Source organism: Phyllostomus hastatus, unplaced genomic scaffold, assembly GCF_019186645.2.
Source record: "Phyllostomus hastatus isolate PE091 unplaced genomic scaffold, TTU_PhHast_1.1 phas_scaffold_46, whole genome shotgun sequence".
Lineage (NCBI taxonomy): Eukaryota > Metazoa > Chordata > Mammalia > Chiroptera > Phyllostomidae > Phyllostomus > Phyllostomus hastatus.
Window position 1 is genome coordinate 18,573,069 of NW_025334032.1, and position 27,603 is coordinate 18,600,671.

The 27,603-nt window shown below is 50.0% G+C and overlaps 1 protein-coding gene across 3 annotated transcripts in view; it reads right to left on the minus strand.

Moving 5' to 3' along the window:
* GRTP1 (growth hormone regulated TBC protein 1) overlaps positions 1–24,056 on the minus strand; it is a 29,706-nt gene extending 5,650 nt beyond the window's left edge. Inside the window, exons 1-6 of one of the 3 annotated variants that reach the window (XM_045821616.1) lie at positions 22,571–22,730; positions 22,026–22,177; positions 14,911–15,069; positions 10,223–10,347; positions 7,485–7,581; positions 4,621–6,547 (exon numbers count right to left, since the gene is read on the minus strand). In XM_045821616.1, the coding sequence (XP_045677572.1) occupies positions 6,126–6,547; positions 7,485–7,581; positions 10,223–10,347; positions 14,911–15,069; positions 22,026–22,177; positions 22,571–22,617 (1,002 nt within the window). In that variant the 5' untranslated portion in view covers positions 22,618–22,730 and the 3' untranslated portion in view covers positions 4,621–6,125. Of the gene's footprint in view, positions 1–4,620; positions 6,548–7,484; positions 7,582–10,222; positions 10,348–14,910; positions 15,070–22,025; positions 22,178–22,570; positions 22,731–23,653 lie in introns of those variants that run through there. The other 2 variants (XM_045821617.1, XM_045821615.1) reach the window with 2 other exon arrangements.
* Between the last annotated feature and the right edge of the window lie 3,547 nt (positions 24,057–27,603).

Consider the following 27,603-nt stretch of genomic DNA (forward strand, 5'->3'; position numbering starts at 1 on the left):
GACCATGCAGGCACACAAGTAGTGTCATAAAACACATTTTTTAAAAAATTGGCCTAAATCATAGATTTCTAATCCCACAGCTGGGTGGTGAAATATGTGACCCTGATAGGCTAGACTTTAGGTTGCGACTGTGGCTGCCTCGGCCACGGCGGCCTCTCCAGTATTACGCCAACGCCCGAAGCATCCCGGGTTCCTCTGAGCACAGGATGCGCTCTCCCTTCGTTACTGTTGTTTTTTATTTATTTCTTTTTTTTTGTTACAAAGATGATACATGCATACAATAAATCTGAACATTATAGGAGACTATGAGGTGAAAAGTCAAAGTTATCCCCTAGGTAACCAATCATCACTAAGCAGTTTGATGGGCCTGCTCTGTACCTGTAATACCACCCAACACACTGACGAATCCTGCAGACAGCACCCTGTCAGACACCCCTTTACAAAGTCCCCTGATACCTCTGCACATCCTCGCGGACATGGCCTGCCCTCTGCTGCGAGGTGCCTGAGCAGGGATAGACCGTAACCCACTTCACCGGCTCCTGGCAGACATGCGTTCAGATGCTGGTGTGTGTTCAGGTGTGCAGGGAACGTCTTACACCTAGAGCTGCTGGGCAAGGGTTCTCCTGGCTGAAGACTCAAGGAATCCTCCATTCTCTCTCCAACTTGAGGGTGGAGGACACTTCATTATATTTACCAGAGATTCTAGAAGGAGCCAAACATCCCCACCTCTCTGAATACAGAGAAGCAGAGGCAATGTTAAATCTAAAGTCTTTTCCAAAGACAGCCGACAACTTCATCTGGAGAAATTTCTTTTCCTCTAGTTTAGTGGCTTGGGGGCCTGGGGCTGCCGAAACACGGAAAGCAGCACCTGCCGAGGCGGCTCCTGGTCGCTCTGCCTCTGCTGTCAGAGGGTCCGGGCACCAGCTGGCAGCCGGCAGCCCCTGCGGCCCTGCGACCACACGCTGCACGGGCAGACAGACTAACGCTTCCAACCGCGTGTCCAACCTTTGAAACGACATCTGCCTTGCCCCAAAACTTCCTAGCTTGTTAGTACAATGTATTATAATACATTTTAATGTTTAATTTTGGGTATAAAAATCTAGTTAAGTGATCCGTGTAATAAAATAGGAAACTGTGCCACATTCCGCAGAATCAAACATAGCATCGCGTTCTGCTAACCACCTGCAGTTTTGTTACCGAGCAAACCAGGGCTTGGCCACCTGGTGCCTTATGCACAGGGCCCAGCAATTACTGTTGAAGGAAACAGGTTTTTATTAACAGGGCTCCAATCTTGGGGGTGCTGAGAGCACTCCTGCTCAGAGCCCTCTTCTCCCACAAGATGCAGAACTTCCCTTGCTCCCCAAAAGGCTACAAGCCAAAACCATGCCCAGAAGTTCCCCATACTCTTATCTGTCCATTACATTAGCTGGTCATGCAAACAGATTCCCATCCTTTTTGGAATGTGTACTTGTGGGTTTCAGAGTTGCCATTTTTGCACAGCAGCTTTTCTCTTTGGGATTTGGGGTGCACTGTTCTTAGCCTTCATGTAGTGGTTCAGGAAAGCATGTGCCATGCTGCGCTGGATCACGGTGCAGTCCCAGGGGCACACGTCCCAGAGAGTGACTTCTCTGCACATCTTCCAGAGAAGCAGAAGTCTGCAACTCAGCATTCCGGCTCGCAGTTCGGCTTCAAGCATTGTCCATGAGTCTGGGTGGCTAGGCGGGCCCCCGCAGCCCCATCAGCTCTGTCGCCGCCTTCTCCAGGCAGACTTCCTCTCTCACTGCTGATCTCGTCATGGTTCTCTCTCCTCCTAACCTGCAGCCCACCCTCACTTAAAGGTCTGCCCATAGCTTTCTGTTGAAATATTATATCCCACCCGTCCTATGCTACGTTAGTGTTTGCCAATTTTGTCAGTTCCCCAGTGTCTTTTGCCCTTTTTTGGCTGCCATGTTTAGTCAGGACAGGAGTTCCCACGAACACAGGGGCATCCAGGGTGGGTATCCGACCCTTGCCTCTCACACAGGTGCTGTATGAGCTCTCCCCCACCCCAACCCCCACATCAGGAGTCACCGCACATTCTCAGAGTCATGTACTGGGCGGCAGCTCTCTTCCCTTCAGGAAGGCACGGCTATTAACTTGCCCTTTGTTGTGCAACTTATCTTAACCGCTGCACCATTCACTCTCCCCGCCTTCACCCCTGCTGCACATCCTGCCTGAAGGCAGGACTGCCAGGGGCTGCTCCCCTGCTTTCAGGGGACCCATGCTTTGCACCCCGTCACAGTTCGGTCCCTCACCATGGCAGAGGAAGAGCGGTCTTGTCAATTAAACAGTCATTATGAATGCTGACACAATATCACAGTCATGTTGCTAATTTTCAAAGAGCAAGCTTCAATAAACTATGTTCAAGCTTCAATAAACTAAGTTCAAGACTAAAGTACACTGAAAATAATTTAATAGAAGCCAAGTCAGTTATAAAATACCAGGGATTTAAAAAAATGCTTTCCTTGCATATATTTATTTTGCATCTATTTCTTGAAACTCAGCTGTTTGCTCCTTTTTCTTTTTAATTCAGCCATGGTCTGGTCCAAGTGGGAGAAAGAAGCAAAGATTCTCTGTTCTCCTTTCTTGACTGTCTTGAGGGCCAACCCAACTGCACTGACTCCGGGGGACCAGGTTTAAGTTCAGGGGAGATAAGAGGATTTTCCAAGAAGGACATTCAAGCTGTGAGTACAGCACGACCTTGTCCTTGATTACAGAGAGAGCTTATGGCAGCTGCCAAAAATAGATGTCAAAGTCACACCCAGACCGCCACAGGCCTGAACCAGTCCCCAGGAGAAGATCACTGAAACCCTCCGTATCTACTTTCCCTCCTCAGTGCATTCTGCCTTTGAGTGTTGGAAGGCCAGACAACCACGATGCTAGTAGACCCGGCCTGCAGCATTCCCCTAACCACGGTCCCAGCAGAAGAGCACCATCATGCCAACATTCCACTGTGCACAGGAAGAGAGAGATCCCCCGTAGCCCCTGAGCTGGCCTCGCCTCTCTGAGGCCCCTAGTTATGCTTCTCCTGTGGACATTCATCTTTGCAGACAACCTAATTAATGGCTCTGCCAGAACATCTAAAGGCTAAATGGTGCCGGGACAGGCAGGACAGGTGCAGGGGTGCTGTCTCAGGGGTGGGTGCTGCTGCTGCTGCTGCAGGGGTGGGGTGCACAGATTTAAAACGCACCCGTGAGTATTGCTACATGAGTGGGGTAGAGCTGGGATTCAAGCCTGTGTAGTCTAACTCCAAAACTGATGCTCTTCAGCCCACGGAGGTAGTGTCTGCCTGTGAAAAAGCAAGCACACATCCCACAGCCATGGAATACTGTGGGGGAGACCCTATGGGTAAGTTAATCAAGGGAACCCTTGAATCACATATTCAGGTGCAGCAGAGGCGAGTGGAGTCCAGTGGTCCTCACCTCTGCTCCACAGAGGCTCTGAACCTCACCCCACAGACTGTGCTTTATCAGTCCCCACCTCAGCCACACCCTCTAGCTTGAGCTGGGTTATTTCTGTGAGGAGCAATTAGGAACCGGTTTCCCTGTGTTTCAAAGGAAAACAGGTCTGACCAGCTTTTCAGGACGCCAATATATTGTCAGATCATTGCTGCACTGATTCATCGTTTGATGCAATTAAAGTGGAATGGTGCTCTCCCTTCCACTTCTTAAAGTCAGACAGGCACCATTAGCACCAGGGATCAGAGCCTGGTCCTTGTCTGGCTTCTCTTCGAGGCTCAGGAATCCTCTCTTCCATCCAGGAAGTGAATCTGCTCTTTCTCTTGTACCCTTTCACCGAACGCCTTGGTTTGAGTGGTGACTAATCAGGAGAGCAACCACTGGTTCCTGAGAAGCCACTCCTGTCACAGAAGTCTGTGCAGGAGAGAATTCTGGGTGTGGGTGTATGGAGGGTAAGTTTAGCTTGCATGGACATTGTTTGCTAGCGTTTTGCTGACTTGGGACCGCAAGAGGCCTTCATGTGTAAAAGTGAAATCCCTTGAGTAAACCTTATCTGAGTGACTGACTGTTCACGGCACAGCAGTGCTCCTAGAGGTGGCGGTGCCTGCAGAGGGCTCAGGCAGCTGGACGGGTGGCAGGTGAGGTGTGCACAAGACCAGGAGTTCTGTGACTTCGTACATGTGACTCTGCCTCCGAGACCTCCTTCGGGAGAGGTCTGTAACAGCGTGGCCTTCAGTTCCAACACCGACTTTTATCCCATTTCACCTGCTCTGAAATTGGGGTGTTGCTTGCCTAGAATTGTGGTCATCCAGCGGCTACTCTGGCTTTGACACCCTACTTCATTGTTCCTTAAGTCTGCATTTCCTGGCTCACAGCAGAGCTCGGTCATCTCTTCTTAACTTCGTTGGCCATTCGAGTTTCCTACTTTGTAAAACGCCTGTTTTCTTTTTCACAAAAGTCTGGCTCCAAGTGGAATAGAAATAAGGATCTAATTTCATCTTATTTCAGATAGTCAACTGTCACCAAATAATAGTTCAAATAATCTTTTTTTTCTCCATTAATCCCACATAGATCCTAATAGATTAACAGATCAGTAGATGAACTGATGTCTGGCCCCTTTTCTATGTGTGCATCAGTAAGCTAATAGCACACGATTTTAATCACCACAGCATTGTAGTAAATCTCCAGGATTCTTCTCTCAAGCCTTCTTGGCTTGGCTTTGCTCTCAAGTCGTCCTTATAATTACAGGACACACGGCTGCCTCTCTGCATGTGGACAGCTGCAATGACAAGGATAATTCCTTTTTCTTCCCTCACAGTCCTGACATTTTTTTTTGATGTTTTCTTTCATTTTTGAAATCAAGACCTGATGGCACTACAGTTTACTCTGACAGAGCCTAATAATGACAGGACACGACATTTCAGGAACAATCTGGAGTTCTGCTTTTTTACTTTTCCAGGTACGCACTTATCACCTGCTAGTAATCTATTGTGAATTTTAAAGGAAACCTCAACTAAAATTGGAGTTGGGGAGGCCTGTAGAGAGAGCTATCACACCCTACCACATGAGGTCAACCACCCCAAACTGGAAGACCTCAACTGCAGACCTCAACTCTTTACCACTTTAATACCCAGCAGGAGGAAGGAAGGTTTTCCTTCTACCCAGCAACAAGCCTAGACAATGGAAACGTCACAGCTCGGCCAATGAGAAGCCATCATCACCTGAATGCTTACCTTCCTTTAATGGACTTTCATTTTTTCCTTGCTGATGATTTCTTTGTCCTGCCTTTCTTCCTATAAAAGCCTTCCATCCTGTATAACCACTCATAGTATCTACTTATTAGCTGAGTTGTTGCTTGATTAATTAATCATTTAATAAAGCCAACTATGTCTTCAAATTTACGCAGCTAAATTTGCTTTACTAACCGTGGAGGAGAGACTGTTCCATCATGACCGCTCTCTGTCCCTCACGCTGGACTCAGGCCAGAACGGAGGCTGCTTTCTGCAAACCGTCTTTAGAGGCCGTCTGATCACAATCGACATTCACCCTGATATAAATCAGTTCCCCTCCCTTGCCTCCTACCAAGTGCTGGCCCCTGGAACAGGCTGCTGCCCAGACCTGGTCAAGCATGTAAAGTAACTTCCTGTGCCTGGAGGCATTCCCGTACCAGCACCCGAGACCACTCCCCTTTCCACCCTGTGGAATTCTCTGCCACCTGCCGAGGGGCACAGGGACCCATTTTGTCTTGCAGCCGCCGAAGACATGACTCAAACATAAGTTTCTCTTAATAAACTATCAATTGCCAGCCTCTTTCTTAGGTCTTTCCTTGCCCTCCACTTAGGGGGGTAAATTTTTAGTCTTGGGGCATTTTGCGGAGTCTGTGCATGTGAACATGAACACTACGCCGTTTACCTATTTATTATGGGTTGGATTGTGGTTGCAGCTGCTCACTGTTTGACCTCTTTCCTGCAACAGGCACTTCACAAGGCAGGACCTTCTGTGTCTGGTTCACTGATGTTTCCCACACCCCCAGAACTGAACCGATCATGGATATAAACAGTCGTTGCAATTAGTCTGAGGACATAACTGAAACAAACGGTAGACGTGATACAGAGCTCTGTCAATATTTCATCTGGAAAGTTTTGACTCCCTCTTCCTCGTAATTTCCCCATCGCTGCTGTTCGGGCCTTCACGTGGAAGCTGGGCCTGCTCACGTCCTCTCCACCTCTCGGCTCTCCCCTCACGCTCGAGACCTCTCCACCTTTCCTTTCCTCGTGGGCAGCTTTGTTCCCCTGGCCTCTGCATACCCACTCCTGAACCCTCATTAACAGCAGCACCAGAGCATGAGGAGCGCCCCCAGTCCCCTCTATCTTCCCAGATTCCCCTTTCTTTAACGGCACCGCTCAGAGTCACCTTCCATGCCAAGGTCTTAGTGTCACAGAGCCGTGGACGTGAACCTGGGTCTGCCGCAGACAGCTGTGGGACTCGGGCTTTAAGTGTCCTCTTCTGTGAAATCGATGTCATAGCTGGGCCTGTGTGGTCCGGTAGTTCTGAGGATTAAATGAGAATGTAGGCGCAGTGTAGCATGGGACCTGAATGTGCTGTAAGCACATGTCTTCAGCACGGAGCTTCCAGAGATGGGAGCCAGCTCCCCAGAGAGGTCCCTGGGCGCTGTCCTGGGGTGGGTCTAGCCTGACCCAGGCATGTGTGAGAGAGGGGAGGAGCACGAAGAAAATCAGAGTCAGACACAGAAAACACGAGCAACCCAGGGCTCCCTGCCGTGGGAGGCCTCCGACCTCCCCGTCCACCCGTCAGGAGGATTTCGCAACTGTGCTCGTCTTTCAGGACCAGCACGAGGCTCGCTGGGACTGATCTCCACCATCAAGTCCTGCCCCACTGAGACGGCTCTGCCACTTCTCCTCCTGAAGTGGTCCTACTCTGCAGCTCACAGTCCATGCCGTGCATCACCCAAGCCGGTGGATGTTTATTTAAAAATCACTTATTAATCAAAACAATAGTCATTAATAAACAGAAAGATAGAAAACTATGAAAACAATGACCCTCATCTTAATAACAGTAATAATAACAGCTGACAATTATTTCTGTCTTACCGCCATTCACAAACTCACTAACAGACACACACGTGTAGCCGAGGGAAGCTCTCACAGACTCCGCCGCGATCCCAGGACACACTAAGGCCCCGCAAGTCTCAACACGGACGGTACAGACTGAGGAGCAGGCGAGCTTGGCACACGGTCTCAGCCAGATTCCAGCTCTAAGATGCCAAAATAACCACTGGCTGCACTAGCTGGAGCCGATCATCTTAAACATTTTTCTTCTCTTTAACTTCATTACAAAAAGACTGTTAACCTCAACTCCCAAACAACTCAGTAATACTTTCAACAAATCTTGGCTGGTCAGCTGAATCACTTCGGTAACACTGGAAACCAGACAGTGAAGGGCAAACAGCGGGGATGTTCAACATACCAGGCAGTATCCTTCCGACAAGAGCGTCTAACAGCCAAAAGGATTCTTCTTCATTCTTTGTGATAAGAATCAGGTATCCCGCTATAAAATTCATTCCCTGGAATTAGAAAAATAAGAAACAGAAATTCACGTCGAGTTTTAAAACACCGTAAGATTCTGTAGTTGTTGGGCTGCTAACTACTAACTTTGCATTTCCCTAAAACTTCCGAAATTCTCGAATGACCTTTTAGTACCACTTTGGAGATACAAAGGCTCTGACATCTAGTAATGCGTTTAGTCAAGCCTACAAGAGAAGGAAGGACAATGATTGAAAGAAACTCTTCTGAATACTGCCTTAGAATACTAAAATCAAAGACTCTTCAACTAATGGTTACCTTATGATAAAATACAACTTTCAATTGTTTTTTTAAAAATTAATCTAATAGCGTGAGACTATATCAGAGGGGGAACTATACCAGTAACCACATTTCATGAAATCCACAAAGGAACGTGGTCCGACACCCACACACCCGGGGATGTTGAAAGAGATCCTTGTGATGGAGACTGTCGAGAAATTCACGCGAACACTTGCCAGAGGGCAGATGCGGCTACAACACCTGAAGGACGTGACTCTCATCTGACAGAGCCAGCTGGACACGGGAGAGCGCAGAGGGTGGGCGCTTATCAACAGTGAGTTAGGGTCACCTCTGGGTGACTAGGTTTCAAACAATTCCTATTTTCTTTTTGGCATGCTTATATTTTCTAAAACAAGTATGTATTTCCCTAATAGTAAGGGGGAAATCCAACTCTTGTCAACCAACAAGATAAATGGGGACACAGAAACACCACACAGGGAGAGCGCCGTGTGAAGAGGAAGGCAGAGACTGGGCGACGTGTCTAAAAGCCCAGGAACGCCCAGGAGTGCCGGAGACCACCGGGCGCTGGGGGACAGGCCTGGCACAGATTCCCTCACGGCCTGAGGAGGAACCAGCCCGGACGACACCTTCATCTCAGACTTCTGAACTCCAGAACTCAGAGACGGTTTCTGGTGGTCACGCTTCTCAGCTTATGGAGCTTTGTCATGGCAGCCCCGGGAAGCTAACACAATGTGTGTGTGTGTGTGTGTGTGTGCGCACGCACATACTCCAAAAGCCAACACACATTCCAAAAGCCAACATGGAGCGAAACATCAATTTGTTGTTCCACTTATTTATGCTCATGGGTTGATTCCTGTACGTGCCCTGACAGGAGACTGAAGTCCGACTCCTTCGTGTATTGGGACAACACTCTAACCAACTGAGCTACCTGGCCGGGGCCCCTAAAGCCAGTAGTTTTGACATCATGCTAATATTTAAAATTGTGTGGGGGGTTTTTGAAGCTATTTTTTTAATCCACAAGAACAGTAACTAGAATGGTCTTAGGACAATTTCTCAGCCATCCTGCTTCCCCATCTCCAAAGGGCGGAGTCCTTGTTCCAGGACATGTTAATGGCAGCCGTAAAAGCGAAGAATGACAGGAATTCCATATGGGAAAAATGGGCCCATCCCAGCTGCGTCTTCCTGAAGGCACTGCCTCCGGGTGACAGAGCAATGGGAACCTGATGAATTATTCAGGTGAATGTGAGTAGTGACTCTGATTTGTCTCTGCTGCTGGTCTTCTGTAAATGATCTGCCTCTCTTCTTGCCCCATTTCTCCCCTGTTCCTCTGTGGAGCCCAGAGCCTCGCCACACGCTGACCACACAGGAACGCAAATTCCCAGAGCACCCCTGCTGCACAGCCATTTGTTCAAACCTCCCTAAGGGCCCGGACGCTCTCAGTTCCCTGGCCTTTATGAGCATCTTCTGGAACCCATGACTGTTAGAGGCACACTTCCCACCACACGACAGGGTTTACTCACCTTCCTCTCAGGAAACCTTTGGCCAAGCCTCAGGCTCTGGCAGCATAAGAAGCATGCAGCCTCAGGGATGGGAAAGCTACTCTCTTCCCGTGACAGCCGTGGGCTCCTGCTTGCAGCTATGGCGACAAGCAGCATTCCCGGCAACAGGAAGCGGCAGCTCCTGCCAACACCCTGGCTGGCACATCTGGCGGCTTGGGCCTCACCAGCCTCCAGCAAGCTCAGAGCCTGAACCAGCCCATCTCAAAGGCAGTGCGGCTGTATCGCATGCGGCACCCACAGAGGGCACAGCCGCAGCTGCTCCTAACTCAGGCTCTTCTTGCGTTCCCCGTCATGAATAAGGGTGTCCCTCTGATACACTCCAGGCTGGGGCCGTTTCACGGAGAAACGAGAAATGACTCTCCCCCACCTCACAAGTGCTTCACACAGTGAATCCAAAACAAGGCAACAAGGTGGCAGGTGATGGGGCATACTGTTACCTTTAATTACAGGGAAGATCTGACTTCCAAAAACAACCTCAAAGGAACACCCCCCCCACACACACACAGCATGCACCGGGGCAATAAGGTGCTCTTCATTTACTTTTCGTCCTAGAAGATACAGCCCTGTGTTCACTTAAGTCACTCCTACCTGCTTCCCAACTTCCTGCCTTCACCCTCTCACTGCAGTCTGACACCGAAAGAAGTCATTAATTAGAAGTTTCACTACCTCTGTAACTGGCAAATATTTGAAGTCACAGTCCGTGTATGTGTTATAACAGGGAGTTCATGAACTACATTAATAAGGAATACTTAGTGTACACCTGGAGGTGTGTCCATTGTAAGTTTGTGGGGTGTCGATGGTGTTCACCTTCCTGGGGGCTTACCTGGCAGTACCCCACACCCCGGTTGTGGTGCCCATAGGCCAAGAGCACATTGTACAGGGTCTTCTGTAAACAGGGGTCTGCGCTCTTGCGGAATTTTACGTTGTCTGGGAAGGTCCTGTTCATATCTGCAGAGAAATTAATAGCAGAATTATTCAAAAGGCGGGAACGGAAGACGGTCTGCGATGCACCAAACCCCACCTGGTGAAGTGCTGGGCTCCGTCTCGGGTCCCAGGGCGGGCTCGGCCCTGGTTGTGGTTTGAGTCGCTCCCGGAGAGCCTGGCTGCCCTTCCTGGGCCGTGAGCACCTGCAGCCCTCACACCAAGATCCTGGCTGACGGCAGTCAGGAAGGAAGGAAAGGGTACTGCGAGGACCCCCGTCCTGCCCCAGCCACGCCAAGGGGACACCTGTGGGCCCGAACAGCAGTTCTCCCAGTGAGAGCAAAGTGAGCTTCTCCGGCTGAGCCCCGGGCCACTGAATGGCCCCCATTTTTTCCTCATTTGTCTCCACCCCACAAACCTGTCCTCACACTGCCACCCCAATTAGCTAAGTGGTGGCTAACTCCAGGACAACAGGTGACAGATGGCCGTTTTACACAAAATTCTAGAAATTTTCCCAAATTGAAGATTGAAAACATAAAGAAGCAGAACACACAGAGATCCCCTTTCAGAAATAAACAGATAAAATGGAAAACTAGCCCTGGCTGGTGTGGCTCAATGGATGGAGTGCCGGCCTTCAAACAAAAGGGTCGCTGGTTCAATTCCCAGTCAGGGCACATGCCTGGGTTGTGGGCCAGGTCCCCAGGAGGGGGCGCTTGAGAGGCAACCACACAGTGATGTTTCTGTTCCTCTCTTTCTCCTTCCCTTCCCCTCTAAAAGTAAATTTAAAAAATCTTAAAAGAAAAAAAAACGTGAAAACTGAGAACAAAATTAACTCAGCACTGTCAACCTCTGTCTACAAGAGAGTTTCCCAGCCAACCTCTTCCTGTTCGTCAGACCCCCATTTCCTCAGCCCAGGCCCCCCAGCCTGGCCCAGCAGGTCCCACCAGGGTCCCGTGCAGGGACACAGGTGCTGGTGGAGATCACCAAGACAACACCTGACATTTTTTTTTAATCCTCACCCAAAGGGCATGCTTATTGATCTTAGAGACAGGGGAAGGGAGGGAGAGAAGGAAGGGGAGAAATATGAATTGGTCGTCTCTTGTACACACCCCGACCGGGGACTGAACCCACAACCTAGGCATGTGTTCTGACCAAGATTCAAACCTGTGACCTTTCAGGCTACGGGATGATGCTCCAACCAACTGAGCCACACTGGCCAGGGCCAACGCCTGGCTCTTTAAAGCTGAGTTTCACACATTAATTCTGCCACAGGTGCAAGAACAGAGAGGATGTACGTCAGCTTAAACCATCACATCTTTTCTAACTCTCCTGACCCCACTCAGGTCAGCAGTGTGCTTGCCACTGTGCTACGTCTGACAACCAGAACAACCCGGGACACACACAGCCTGAAGGTCTCGATGCGGAACCTGCATGGCCGCCAGCTTTCTCTGCCACGGCCTCCACAGGCACGGCAGCTCCCCCTGCACCTGAGGAAATGCAGCCTCTGCATCGGCCTGAGGCCCCCAGACTTGCAGTGAGCGCTGCAGTGCCCGTCAGGTCCCCAGGCCCTGCCCCAGGCCTTGTCTCTGCGTCTGAAAAACCAGGTCTGCACAGAACGGCGTGTTTAGTGTCCCAAAGCACATTATTTTTTATGTGTGTTTTCTACAAAATGCGTTGTTTTTTAAATGCCTCCCATAGCATGTCTCATTCTCTGTTCCTGCCCCCCTCAGCCATGCCTCTCAGAGTCCGGACGGCCTGGAGGACCACAGTGTCGCTGTGGCGTCACAGTGACAGTGTCACAGTGAGGGGCAGCTGTGCTGTCACCCGTGACACAGCGGTCTCACCCCCAAGCAGGACAAGAGGTGGGAGGCACAGGGTTCCTCTGTTGTAGTGACCACGGCTACGTTTATTTTTTCTTTTTAAAAAAACTATATTTCAGTGTCGCAGGTTCGATTCCCAGTCAGGGTACATGCCTGGGTTGCAGGCCATGACCCCCAGCAACCACACATTGATGTTTCTGTGTGTGTGTGTCTCTCTCCCTCTCTCTCTCTCTCTCTCTCTCCCTTTCTCTCTCCCTTCCCTAAAAATAAATAAAATCTTTTAAAAAATTAAAAAATTAAAAATATAAACTGTATTTCAATGTATTTTATATTATTTTTTATCAGTATGTTACATTTGTTATAATTAATGACTTAATTAATACAGCACTGTTATTAACAAAAGTCCTTAATTTATTTAGATTTTTCAAAAATTCCTACAAAAATTTTTTTCTGGAATTCTAAGCATTCCAAACTGCAACTGATCAGGAGAAAATGAGTGTTTTTTACTTAATTCAGAGTAGAATGACCAGCTGTGCTCATTCCTATGTAATATTTTTTTATTATGAAAAGTTTTTCCATATGTTTTAAAATCTTTCCATAGGAAATGCTGCCTTGCATTGTGGACGTAGATGTGAACAGGGATATTCAGTCTGCGCTTACGGGGCACGAAACGTCCAGCCCCACCAACCCCGTGAAATGATCTGTCCAGGTTCCTCAAAAAAACAGACACGGAATGACCCTGGGGTCCAGCTATTCCACTTGCAGGAATACGCCCAAAACCGAAAGCAGGGTCTCCCAAAGGTGTTTGTCCACCCATGTTCCGGGCAGCATCATTCACAACAGCCAGAAGGTAGATGCAGCCCCAGTGCCCACCGGCGGATGAGCAGCGAAACACAATGGCGTGGACGCACTGTGAAACACCACTCTGCCCGCCTCACACAGGAAACGCTGCCACGTGCGGCCACACACGTGAACCTTGAGGACATTAGGCTCAGTGAACTCAACCCGCTACAGAAAGACAGACACTCTATGATCCCCCTTCTATGAGGCGCTCAGAGTCATTAAAGTCCTAGAGACGGAAAGAAGAATGGTGGCCACCAGGGACGGGGGAGGGGGGTACACGGGGCGCAAGGGTACAACGGACAGGAAGTTAGTGTTTAATGGGGACAGAGTTTCAGTCGGGGAAGACAGAACAGTAAATTTTATATTATGTATATTTTACCACAATAATGAAAATATTTACCTGAAAACGTTGGCACTAAACAGAGCCTCTAAATTTATTTTTCAAACAAGGAGCAACATTCTATTTTATTTAATATGTTCAGCCTCCCTTGGACCTGAAGTCTCTTCCCAACCTAAACAAGCATTTCCAGCCCTGCTGAGTGACGGCCCCCCCGCTGTGCCTGCAAAGCCAGCAGCAGCTTCTGTGCTGAGACCTTTGACCCTGGTTTGCTGTGCAATCAGGTTGCAGCCAAAGGGTTCAGCACCCCAAGCTCTGCCCAGTGGTTCCAGCCCTTGGGCATATGAGATCCCAAAGATTGAAGGACCCCCATTTATTATGTTGGAGACACACCTCTCTCACTGTCACAAGTCAGTCCAGCCTCTCAGCAGTTTGAAGTAATTGATTTTTAAAATTTTTTTAAAAGATTCCATTTATAGCCCTGGCTGGCGTAGCTCAGTGGATTGAGCGCGGGCTGGGAACCAAAGTGTCCCAGGTTCGATTCCCAGCCAGGGTACATGCTTGGGTTGCAGGCCATAACCCCCAGCAACCGCACATTGATGTTTCTCTCTCTCTCTATTTCCCTCCCTTCCCTCTCTAAAAATAAATAAATAAATAAAAGATTTAAACAAAAAAAAGATTCCATTTATTTATTTTTTGGAGAGAGGAAGGGAGGGAGCAAGAGAGGAAAAGAAACATCTATTGGGTGCCTTGCACATGCCTGCAATTGAGGACCTGGCCTGCAACCCAGGCATGTGCCCTGACTGGGAATCGAACTGGCAACCTCTCTGTCCACAGGATGACACCCAACCCACTGAGCCACACTAGCCAGGGCAAATTTACTCAATTTTTAAAATTAGCGATTTTGTTTAAATTTGTATTTCTCAAAAACTGTTAAAATCAGGAAGGCAGATGTATTTCCTTAAAATATAATTATTCATTTTAGGTTAAACATTTTTTTTCTTGAGCCCTTTAAACTTTTAAGAGACAGGGAGCCTGGGTAAATATTGAGAAAACTACAGGGAGAAAGATTAGAGGCCGAAAATATCAGCATCCCTAGACAATTATTAGAGCTTGACACGAAGAAAGAAAACTCCGGTGTGTGGCTTTGTGATGCTCGTGCAGCTGTACCTGTAAGCCCCGTGTGCGCCCGTCAGGCTCACACCCCTTCCAGCAAACACCCCACCGTGTTAGGGCTGCTGAGCCAGCTGCTGAGCCAGCAGCCTTCTCACTTTCCTTGAGGGCTTGCTCTTGAAAGGAATCTGGTCTTTCTGTTACCATGGTCCTCACTAGCTAGTAGGTGCTCAAAAATTTGCTGAATAAATTAAAGACAACGTTCTCTCCTCATGAACACTGAAGTTTTGATTTTCCCTTAAGAAAAATATAGTTTCAAATTGAAATCGGTCAGTGCATCTTTCACAACACCCATTTCTTCATCAGCATCACGACTTCAAAGAGTGGATGCAGACCCAATTTGGAAGGTAGTTTCCACCCTTCCCCCTCCTCCTGCCCGGGCCACCCGGTGCCCAAGGGATGGACACCCTGTGTCACCTGTCCTGATGGCCTCCTCCAGGCTGTGGTTCCTCTCTCCCTGGAGAAGTCTGTGGTAGTAGCCGGGGTTCCTCTCCATCCGGGCCTGGGCTCCACTCACCCCCATCCAGACGCGGGCCCGGTGCTCGAGTGGAACGCCTTTCCGGATGTAGCGCTTCACTGGAACAGAGAGGAAGGGCAGCTTCAGAAGGACAGAGCCAATGGCATGAATTCCAGTGCCTTTAGCTCACCACTTCTCTCCTTACATCAAACATTAAGAGGATGCAAAGCTCGAGCTGGTTGGGTGGCTCAGTTGGTTGGAGCATCATCCTTCATACCAAAAGGTTTTGGGTTTGATCCCCGGCTTGGGCATGTAAGGGAGGCAACCGATTGATGTTTTTCTCTCACTCCTCTCACATCTGTGTGTGTGTGTGTGTGTGTATGTGTGTGTGTATCTATCTCTCTCCCTCCCTCCCTTTCCCTGTAAAGTCAATAAACATATCCTCAAAGATGCAAAACTTCACACATCTCTACCAAAACTGGTATATACGTTCATCATAGAATTCAGCTCTTCCGCCCAAACTGACCACAATGAGGCAAGAGGCTACAATAACCCAATGCCAGGGGCTTCAAGGTCCATCCTCTGGTCCTTTCATGCCGCCCCCCACACAAACTGTGACAGATGCTGCAGATATGAAGACAGGTTAGCCACAGGTCCAGCCTCAGGTCCTTGCTCAGGGGCGACCAGGACCAGGAATAGTCACTGTGACCCAGGCCCTGCACACACACCCAGGCATTTGCCCTGGCTGGTGTGGCTCAGTAGATTGAACACCAGACTGTGAACCAAAGGGTCATTGGTTCGATTCCCAGCCAGGGCACATGCCTGGGTTGCAGGCCAGGTCCCCAGTGTGGGGAGCACAAGAGGCAACCACATGTTGATTTTTGTCTCCTTCTCTTTCTCCCTCCCTTCCCCTCTGTCTATAAATAAATAAATAAATAAATAAATAAAATCTTAAAAAAATAATCTTAATTTAACCCCTCAAACAGTTCATTTTCAAAGTAAATATTCACAGGTTTGTTTTGCTTTGATATTATAAATATTATTATTTTTAAAAAAGCCACACTTTGGGGGGAAAAAAAGCTATGCAATTAGTTAAATTCTACAAACAGCCATAGAAAGAAAAAGATCTGAGGCACCAATTGCATTTAACAGAAAACAATTATGGGGAAAACAGTCTAGGTTACAGTCAGGAAAAGCACTGTTGATAAAAACTTAAACTCCAAGGCGACCCACACAGGATCACCCATACATGAGCACCTTAAAGTGGAAACTCCAGGAGGCCAAGCCTCCTGCACCTGCCCAGGAGGGGACAACTAAAAGTTGGCAGAAGGATGCAGGGATGACAAGGGAAGATCCAGAAGAGGGAAAGAACATCTCCGAAATAATCCACCTAAAGACCAAGACCATTTCAGAAACCCTCTTTGCCAATGTGAACGCACATTGGAGGACCAAGCCTCGGCAAGAACGTCTCCACACTCAGTCTGTTTATACTGCCACGGAAACGTGAAAAGCACAAGCTTTGTTCTACTTTTAAGCCTATCAAAGACACTAGTAATTCAGTCTGACTTTCCCCCAACTTAGTGCGATTTGTGCTGAAGGCTGGCAGCAGGTCTCATGAGCCCGTGGGGGCAATGTGATCAGAGATACCCGAAAGAGCTGTGGGTCGTTCTCTGCTGACCAGCAAGGGGCAGGGGCAGTCCAGACGCGGGTGGGGACGGTTCTAACTTAGATGGTGGCAAAAAGAAAAGACATGTGCAGATCAATGGTAGTTCTGCACACTAATTAATAACAAGCAACTGAAACCAAAATATTGAAAACAGTATCATTCACAATAGTACCGAAACTAGAAAGAGAAATTCTCAGGTAAAAACCTAACAAAATACCTGTCAGATCTGAGTGCTGAACGCTGCAAAAGGAGTCAGAGCAGATACAACAAGAGGAGAGAGACACCACATATATCCTGCCCATGGATCAGAAGACTCAGTATTGTCGAGATGTCAGTTCTCCCCAAATTGATCTATAAATTCAATACAATGCTTATTAATTTTCCAGGAGAGATATTGAGTTGATCATGACAAGCTGATTCTAAAATTTATGTGGAGACCTGGCTGTCATGACTCAGTTGGTTGAGCATCGCCCTGCAAAGTCAAAGGTCACTGATTCGATTCCCGTTCAGCGCACATGCCTGGGTTCTGGGCCAGGTCCCCAGTTGGGCGCATGCAAGAGACAATTGATCGATGTTTCTCCCCCTCTCTTTCTCCCTCCCTTCTCCGCTCTCTAAAAATAAATAAATAAAATCTTTAAAATTTATGTGGAAAGACAAAGGAACTGGAAAAAAAAAACAAAATAATTTTGAAATGAAATTGAAGGAGTCCCACCATCTGATTTTAAAGCTCACTATGGACTTTCAATAATCAAGACTATGGTATTGGTGAAAGGTTGTACATATCGATCAATGGAATATTAAAAAATTTTTCAGAAACAGATCCACACAAATAGAATCAATTGCTTTTTGACGAAGTTGCAAAGAAACTTCAATGCAAATAGAATAGTCTTTTCAACAAAGAATGGCCAAAAGAAAAAATACCAACAATATTAAGTGCTGTCAGAATGTGACCCAGCAGGAACTCTCATTCACTGATGGTGAAGTGCAAAATTGTGTGGCTCCTTTGGAGAGACAGTTTGCAACCTCTTAAAAATGAAGCATACAGGTACCATATGACCCAGGGTTCTCTCTCCTGTGTATTTCCCTAAGAGAAGTGAAAGCTTAAGTTTAAGCAAGAACCCATAGACGAATATTTATAAGTTCTCTTTACACATCCCAAATGTCCTTTGATGGACAATAAAAATAAATTATAGAACACCACAAATGAAATAGTCCACAGCAATAAAGAGTGAACTATATTGATACACCTAAATCATGAACACATCTCAAATGCATTACATTAGTTGAAAGAAGCTAGACTCAGGAGGGGACTCTAAGGGGCATGAATGGTAATAGAAAAAACACAATAACAAAATAAATTTTAAAAAAGAAAGCAGCCGCCCTGGCTGGTGTAGCTCAGTGGATTGAGCGCGAGCTGTGAACCAAAGTGTCGCAGGTTCGATTCCCAGTCAGGTCACATGCCTAGGTTGCAGGCCACAGCCCCCAGAAACCGCACATTGATGTTTCTCTTTCTCCCTCCCTTCCCTCTCTAAAAATAAATAAATAAAATCTTTAAAAAAAAGAAAGCAGCTAGACTTCCAACGGCTACCAGATGTATGATCCCATTTATAGGACGACGTTTGATGGCTGAACCGTGGGAATGAGGAGACCAGTGGTGGCGCGGGGGCGGGGACGGAATTCTGAAGGAGAAGGACCACTTTGAATCTGCTTGCGGTGCGGTTATGTGACCCTGCGGGTTTGTCTAAACTCACAGAACTGTATAGCCATAAGAGTGAATTTCACTATAAATTAAAAAAATTTAAACTGTAAGGTGAAAGGAGGGAAAGTGCGGAAGAGTTAAATCCCTCACGATGGAGACAGACCTCGGCTCTGCGGTGCCTTCCCAGCCCCAGACCTTGAACGGGTCTCAGTTTCTTCGTCTATGAAGCAGAAATAAAGCCCTCGGCCTCCTGACATGCCAGAAACACAGGCCAAGCTCAGCGAATCTTAGCTGTTGTAACAGCGGTGACCATACCCAGAAGTTGAAGAACAAAGGCTTTTGCTACTTTGTGATGTTCGTTATCTGAATTTACAATGTTTCTTCAGAAAAGAATGCGAATGGCTTACTCGGCCTCAGAGACTGCCACTCCCAAGGGCAGGGCTCACCCACAGGTCAGCCCTGACATCTGCAGAAGACTAAAATACAAAGGAAAAATGGTGGGGCGATATTTTTTTCAATGCTGGACCCTAGAGAATTAACCTCCAACTGTCTTCCCCAACTAAGTTAAGCAAATCTTCAGGTTTTTTGGCATCTGTCTTTGAAAAGATGCTTCTGTAATTTATTTCTAATTCAGGTGGTGCTGATTTTCTAAGCCACAAGGAAGAAGATCTAGGAGAAACAAATGGCTATGAGGCTTTTTCCTCTGTGGAGTCCCTTCACACCAAGACGGGAAATGAACAGGAATAAGGGCAGGAGGTCGGCCAAGGTAGGGCAGTTTGTTGAACTTGGTCTTCGAGGTCAAGGGAGGAAGAGCAAGCTATCTTAAGGGCTCCTGTTGGATATTTGCTACAAAGAAAAATGAAAACACTCATCATATCCACAAATAGCAAAATCAAGCAGCACAAGTTATCTGAACATATGCTGAATGTCCAGATTTGTAGATGCTTGTGTTACTGGAGACGTTACGAGGGACAATACAGATGAAAACCCTACCAAAAGAGAAAAAAACACAGTAGAATCGAAAAAATCAAGATAAGGTGAAAAAAAAAAAACAGGATCAAAAGGAGATTTCAAGATGAGCTTGCTGATATCCAAGCACAGGGTCCCAAGGCTGAGCTCCTAGGACTATACCTGTCCATGCTGTGGGACCCCTTACTGTGTTACTTCTTCCCTGGGATGTCACACACCTGGCACACTACAGTCAGCCTAGACCACACAGCAGGAAAAAACTGGGCCCCCATTTCTGGAGTAACTTGGCCGGTCATGTTTATGCCTGACAGCCGCTCTCTGACTGGCTCCCTGGCCGCCACACCCGGAAACTACACCGAGCTCCCGCGGTGACACCCTGGATCGCAGAACCCTGGGAAGCCACACCGCACGCTCTCGGTGAGCTGTTTCCTCATTTCCTGAAACAACATCAGGCCGACAGACTCTCCCGTTCACCTTGACACTGAACCCATCCCCCAGGCTGAAGGCTCACCAGGAATCACATACATTTGCTCCTAAACCTGTTATCCAATGACACTTGCTCCACAATCACACAGTTTAACTAACATCACATAAATCAAAGAAATATTAAAGCCAGAAAGAAAGAACTGTTACTTCAACAAAAGCCAAGCTACATTTTCAGAAAGAGCTGAAAGAGACAGTGCTCCAAGCAGAAGGAAAGCCAGTACAGAACCTTTGAACCAGGGGGAGACAGCTGCAACATGGCGGGAGAACACACATTTGGGGCGAGTCTGTATTCAGACTGTTTTTATTCCTGCTCCTGACTTGGGGGAAAACTCAATACTGGAAAATACAGACAATGAATTGAAAGTGGGGTGTCTGCAGGGGTGACACAACATTTAAATTAGTGGACCCACCTAGTCAAGGGAAAGGAGAGGGAAAGAGAGAATCGAATGACAAAACCAGAGATGACAAGATGAGCCTGCTTTTGTGCTTTATATAAAAACAAACAAAAAAAATGCACCTATGTGCGTCCTGTAGGGATTCTCTGCTTTTACCTTAAGGACAGTCACCAGTGGTCACCTCTCCAGGGGCTGGGGCCTGGGGCAGGAGGGAAACTCAATGTCACTTTACATCTTTTAGTACGATTAAGACATTTTACTATGTACATCAATTGTTTATTTTAAGTACCTGTATATAACTTTTTAAACCAAAAAGACACTTCAACTTTTAAGAAGCAATCAAAAGGAAAAATTAAAGGCAGATGTGCTGCTGGAAACACGTTAACACAGGGCCACGCCTCAGGGACAGACCTCAGTGAACGGCCCATGTAGAGGGCACACAGGGCACCAGCCTCCAAGGTCTGTAAGGCCACAAAGGACCAGCCTGCAAGGTCCCTTCCAGCTGGCTTTATGAAACGCTAGTCTGCAGCCCCATCAGTGATGCCTTGAGAAGGGAGGGCTGTCCCCTGTCCTGGGACAGCTCCCTGACCCCTGCCCTGCCAGACAGCAAGTTTCCAGATCCACCTGCCTGCACCCAGCCCTCTCGCTCGACCCCACAAGTGTTTCTCAAGCACCTACTGTGTGCTGGGACCACTCTGGGCCCTATTCATAAACAACTTTAAAAGCAAAAATTGATCTCTCCACACCCTTGCTTATAAGTCCTTGTCCATGTGACACGTGCCTTCACAGGGTCCCATGCAGGGGGCCCTGGCTCCATCTCCGGCCCCTTCTAAGCACATCTCTAAGACTCTGGTCACACAGCTCTGTCCTTCGCAGCCGGCCCCACCCTCACCCCTTAGTTGTCATTAATGTCCTCTTTCAGGAAACCCCTCTGTGCCATTTACCTGCATTCCCTTAACTCCCACCAAGGGGCACAGTCCCACCAAAGCCCTTCCACCACCCCAGCAGCTGCCGGCTAAACACTTCACTCATTCAACAACTACTGAAGCAGTGATGCTGGCCAGTCCCTGCCAGCAGAGAGGGAGCTTTGATGCCGGCAGGGAAACAAATGATGAAATAAATAAGATCTGCACTGTGTCAGGCAGAGAGGAAAAAATAAGTGGGAAAGGGGTAAAAGTTGTGTGGGTGTGCAGCGTGACAGGGGCTTGCCCTTCCAGACAGGAGCTCGGGAAGGCCTCCTGGAGGCGGCATTCCAGTCAACACCTGAGAAAGACGAGGCACAAGGCACGGGTAGGGGGCTGGGGTGGGTGGGGAGGGGAAGGAGAGTCAGGTGCAAGCCAGGGGTGTGCTGGAGGCACGGAGAGGAGGCCTGAGGGAGGGGGTGCCAGGCGAGAGTGAGGAAGGGAAGGGGCTGGGGCAGGGGAGCCGGGGAGGAAGGGTCCAGTAGGGGAAGGAGCCAGGGCTTTGTCACTGGCCTGAGCAAGGGGAGAGCCCTGGGCCATCTCATTTTGAGATTTTTGAGAAGCAGAAAATCCATTTTCTTCTGGGCCCTATTCATAAACAACTATTCAAAGCACACAGGCCCATCTCAAAGAAAAGAAAGGACATCCCTGTACCTTAAAAGTGCAGGTTCTAGCTGAATTCATCGCCTTGACGTCAACTTGGAGCCCACGTAGGACACGACACACACGCACCTGCCTTGGAACTTCACCATCTGGGGACCCCGAGGAAGGGTGCCAGACCCAAGGCAGCCTGTGCGGGCTTAGGGGCCTAGGGAACCCAGAACCGCGTCCTCTCAGGAGTATTTCTTAGCCAGTGACCTGTTTGTTAAGTGCATGGTGGACCAAGCTCCAAACTCACCTGTCATACTTTTCTGGATACTATTACTTCCCTTCAGAAGTTTAGACCATTTTATCGCTCTTCTAGTGAGTATCACCAGATAGGTGGAAAAAAATTCTTCATAAGCTGCATAATCAAAATCTTCAGGCCTTTCAAACCCATATGGGTCAACCCTACAATATAAAAAGAGAAACCCTGTAGCTCCAGAATAAAGTTCCACACGCAGGTGCGACCTGTGGCACTGAGTGGCCAGATCCTGCCCGCGGCCTGTCCCCGGGGTCCTGCGGGTACCGGTCTGGAGCGACTGGGGCCGGTCTGCAGCCGAGACCGACCCGAGGGGCGCGCGCCCTGCACCCTCCGCGAGCGCAGAAAGGGACTGCTAACCGAGAGCGGAGGGGGCGCACCCCTGCCCAGGGACGCGCAAGCGCCCGCACACCCACCACCGCACGGTCCTACTTCCCGCACCCCCAAATCTCTCACCGTCCCATCCCCGCATCTCCGAATTCCACACCACCACCCCGCACGCCCAGGCTGGGCGAGGGGCGTCCCGGCCCCAGCGCGCCCACCTGGGGACCCGGTCCCGCGCCGCCTGCCCGCGCTCCGCAGACTCCATGCGGAGAAGGGGGATGGCTGCTCGGAGCTGCCCAGACCTCGGCGAGGTGGCGGTGCCAAGTCCGCCTCCCGGGACTCCGGGCAGCTAGAGCCCTTCCAGTGCCGCGGGCTCCAGGAGGCGGTGCTGCGAGGTGGGGGTGGAGGGAGGGGGGGAGGCGCTGGGGTGGGGGAGGGGCGGTGCTGGGGGCGGGATTGGGACAGAGGGAGGGGGTAGGGAGGGGGAAGGGCGGCGCTGGAAAGGGGGGAAAGGGGAGGGAGGCAGTGCTTGGGAGTGGGGACGGGAGAGTGCGTGGTGTTGGAATCCAGCAGGGCCCCGGGGGGAGGGAGGGAGGAGCGGGCGAGTGGGGCCTGCACCTGCTCCCGCTGCTCCTCCCGAGGGCGTAGTTGGAGTCTGCTGGAACCCGGCAGGCTGGGAGCGGTGGTAGCCCTGCCCACTACTCCCTCCCGAGTCCTGAAGGGAGGAGGCACTGGGAGCTGGGGAACTGGGGGATTTGATGCTGGGTGGGATTATGTTGGGTGGGAACGGGGGTGGTTGGGGACAAGGGGGACAGGATGGGCGGCGACATGGGGGACGTGATGGGGGGGACTCCGGGCAGGATGAGGGGGTACCCAGCGGCGGGTAGAGGGCAGACGCCTCCGGGGTACGCGATGAGGGGGATGGGGGGATGGGAACCCGGGCCCGGGGGGGCAGGAGAGGTGGCTGGACTGGCTGGCGGCGTGTCTGTCAATCTCCAGGCCTCTTAGGCCTTGAGTAAAGGCTGGAGGAGGTGAACCCAGTTTGGATTCTTCAAGGATTCTTCGGAGATTCCTTCAAACCTCAGTGACCAGTAGGTCCAAAGGCCAGAGTTCTAACTCATGACCCCTTTTTTATTTGCTTTATGCAGAAAAAGCAAGTCTTTTTTTTTTTTAATTTGCTCTCTTTCAGCCTATACAGTTCAGACCTGAGAACCTGTCCTGTCCCTCCCTGCATCCCCAAACCGGATTTGTGGAGGAGGGGGTCCCAGACCCTCCCGCCTCGGCACCCCTTCCAACCCCACCTGCAGGGAGCCGGGCCTCGGAAAATTGTCACTGCCAAGCGCCACGACGTCAGGAGAACTGGCTGGCTGTGTGGCTGTTACAGTGCAACAGACGAATGGCTGTGCCGCGCCCTGCAGGATTGCCACCTGGGGTGACCCGGTTAACAGCTCAAGCAACTGCACCAATCCCCGGACGGCAGAACGAGGGCTCCCTCCTCTGACTGCGGCTTCCCTGATGCTTGTGCCCAGAATCCTGGGAGCATGAGTCAACTCGCGGCGCTGTCCGCAAAAGAACAGCACTGTGATCGCACAGCTCCATCCGCCTGGTTCTGCTGAGGGAAAGCACCACCAAACAAAAGGCGCGTAGCGGCCGTTCTCCCTTGGTACTCCGGGGTGCCCGGCTTCTGTATTGTGCCTGCTTCGGCCCCTGCTCACCGGCACACTGAGACTTCACTATTGTGGCTGCAAACCGTGCCTGACCTGCTTAGCCCATTTGAGAGGTCATGGGAAGTTTGTTTTGAATTTTGCATCGGAGACGTGGTGAGATAAAAGGGGATTTAAGATAGTTTAATATTAGAGGTACTTTTGCAGCCTCAGTCCTCCCCATCCAAAGGGTTCTTTTGAAATGAATGGTCTCAGAACGGTAAGCCATCAGGCAAATCAGAAAGACGCCTCTGCAAAGTCACATGACCACCTTCCTGTGCCAGGGACCCCACTCCACCTCGGCCGGCCGGCCGGCCCACCTCTGAGGAGAGTCCTGGGATTCCAAATGCTCTTTCTCCAGGAAAGCACCCATAAGCCACTGCTCTGTGTGGTAGAAATGATGTTGCCAGCATTCCAGTCCTGGTCTGCCAGGGCTTTTGTGAACCAGGCTGGGTGCCTAACATTGGTTTTTCAGAAATGTTCTATCAGAGAGCGAAACAAGGAAGCTGGAAAGTAATTTGTGGAACACGCCTGCCCCCCAAACTGGGGACGTGGGTCTACTCATTTTCATGCCTCCCCAAACCCTGAAAGACTGTAGGAACTTTAGCGCCTGAGTCAGCGCAACCTGAACACCAGCTCTGCCAGCCTTCCGAGGGTGCACGCTCTGGGAACATTCTTCACGCTTTCAGCTCAGTTCACAGCGTTTTGCTTTTGAAAGACAGTGCCGCTTCTTTCAAGGACCCTGAATCCACGCTCTGACCTTCCTGACACACTCTCAACAATGGTCCTTTCTTCTGCAGGCCCAAGTGCGCACGCAGACAGGGCAACACATGGTTACACACTGTGTTACCTCTGCTGGGCCCTCCCAAGCAGAGCAAGCACAATAGAGACCTCCCCTGACCCCCTCAGACCCCGTCCTCTTGTTTTTGTCCTGATCTGTTCCTTAGAATGACTCTCCCAGCACTCCTCCCTCTCGGACCTCTCTCTGGGGTCTGAACCCCATTTCCTACTTCCTGTCGCTGTGTCTGCAAGCATGTCCCATGCTTCTCTTGCACTCAGCATCTCATGCCTCCAAACTGCTCTGCTACTTCCACCCTGCCTGGCAGTCCTGAGAGACACTTCTTGCTTCCTCAAGGTCCCTCTTTTCTGTAATTCCTCCCCTTCTCCTGAAGCATAGGAATCAGGGTTCCAGCCTCACTCCCCTCCTACCCACTTCTTCGAAAGAGCCTTGAAGAACAGCCGGGTCCTGCTGCTTCGGTGCCCCATGCCCCGACAGGAAACGCAGACCACGGGATCCATGCCTTAAATTTGAGTGTGATGGCAGCACCCGAGACCTAGTCTATTTTGGAGCCAGATAAAGCTAGAGTGTGAGCATTCTGTGTCGGGAGTTAGTTAGATAGGAGCTGGGCTGCCCTCCAGGAAGAGTGGAAGGGAAGATACAGAGAGAGAAAGGACCAATGTGGGGGGCCGGCAAGGATGGGCGGCAGCCAGAGGGCAGTGAAGCTAGAAAGGCCTCCAGGAGGTCCAACGGCTGCTAGAACCCCTCCCCCCAGCGCGCCCTCACACCCTTCCCAACACTTGTCCCAGCTCCCTGAGTGTCCTGGGCACCTTCCTGGTCAGGCTCCCTTTTGTCGGAGCTGACAGTTGTGACGATCCACGATGTACAGGTCATGTTGGAGCAAGGAAACCCAACTGTACACCCCACCCAGAAGTGATCGTGCAGCCTGTGCGGAGGGTGACCAGCCAGCTCCCAGTCTCCCCAGCACCTCTCTTCCTGGTGCTCTGGGTAAAGCTGTGTGGTGAACTCTGTTTTGCAGCACTAAATCCTCTGGGCAGCAGGGGGGCTGGTCAGTAGGCAGGGTGAGAATTGCTGCACAGAAGACCCAGCTCCTCTGGGGAGGACACACTGAGCTGGCCTGGGACCTCAAGGGCCACCAGCAGCCCAGTCTGGAGTCACCACCCAACAGATCTCCCTCTTTGTGCAGGAGTGCCGGTTCTCATTGCTCAATTACAAGAGCTGTTAGGGGTGTCCATCCCCGCAAGAATAACAGACTAAGTGACAGTCATAAGACTGCAGGTGATGGAGGGACAAAGGTGATACCTGAACCTGCTGGCCCATTGCAGATCAGTACAGCGGCTCACCAGATGCCGAGTGCTTCCCAGTGTGAGGCATGGGGCAGCCAGCGCTACGGGGGTCTCCTTGTGGTGTCCTTGGACCTGCAGCCCGCAGAGCTTCCGCACATGCTGTGGGGTCACAGGAGTCACAGGGAGCAGGGAAAATGTCTTACCCCAATGGCAGCAGTGCTGCGCAGATGCTGACTGGGGGACCCAGCTCCATGGGGACTCAGTGAGATGTGAACCCTGATGTGGCAGGGCGGGGAGGGGCGGGGGGCGCAGTCTGAGACTCTGCGTTTCTCACAGCTCCTGGTGCCGGCCCATGAGCCGTGGTCTGTCCAACATCGCAAGCCGGTGTTCACCAGACGGCTGGGTGGGGAGACTGTTACAGGTGAAAAGAGGTTTCAGAGAGGTGATGACGAGGTGTACCATGTGCCCAAAAACCAAGAGCGACGGTCCCGCTGGCAACTGGGAAGGAATTTAATATGGACTGAAGAGTAGGTAAGATTAAGAAATTATATATGAATGATATTGAGTGTTAATGATATTAAGGTGATATTGCTAAGCCCTGATTTGATATACAAGCATATGTTTGAGTGTGTGTTTGTATTTTTTCATGGAAACGATTGAACTTTCATGACCCCATGACCTAGGAAAATAGTAAAAGTTACAAAGCAGCCCCCTCCCCCCACTCTGTGTCCTGGAAAGCGGCCCACCGCAGGGAAGCCCGGCCCACGTGATCTAGATGGGACTCGGGTGCTCCCTGCTCACCCAGGACGCGCCAACACAGCCCTCATGCTCCCTTCTTTGTCCCGTCGGTGCTGACCTAGACGGCCTCCCCCCCCCCCCGCCCCGCCCCCGATCTGTCGGAACAATGTCCCTCCTCCCCTGCCACCCTCACCCGAGCCGGCAGAGGCTCCTCCTGAGAACAGGTGGCTTGTGGGGAACCTGCTGCGTCTGCTGTCTCAGCTCAGACTCCACCCTGGCTCTGTCGCACCTGGTTTACTCCTTTCCGTTACACACACGCACACACGCACACACAGCACCTCTTTAGGCGCAGCTCTTCAGACAGTTCTAGACCTATTTATTGGTCAGAGTTCTCACTATGGCAATAGTGCCCCACACCTTTGCAATCATCCTTTTGATTAAGGTACTAAGTCTGGATTTTGTTTCTGTTTGACAAATAAGAGTGTCTGTGGGTAAAATATGAAGTCTAGAGACAGATTTAAATACACTAGCAGGGAAAAAGAAGAGGGTAGATGGGAAAAGGCAAAATCATTCAAGATGGGCATTAAGTACATTAAGGGATTGTTGTGTCTTTGGAAATTCCATAATAATTTATTTAAAAGGTAAAGGAGGGATGCCCCCTCCTGGGGGGCAGAAGGGGACCACAGGCAGCTGGAGGTCCTTGGAGCAGACCCTCTTGCCTTGAG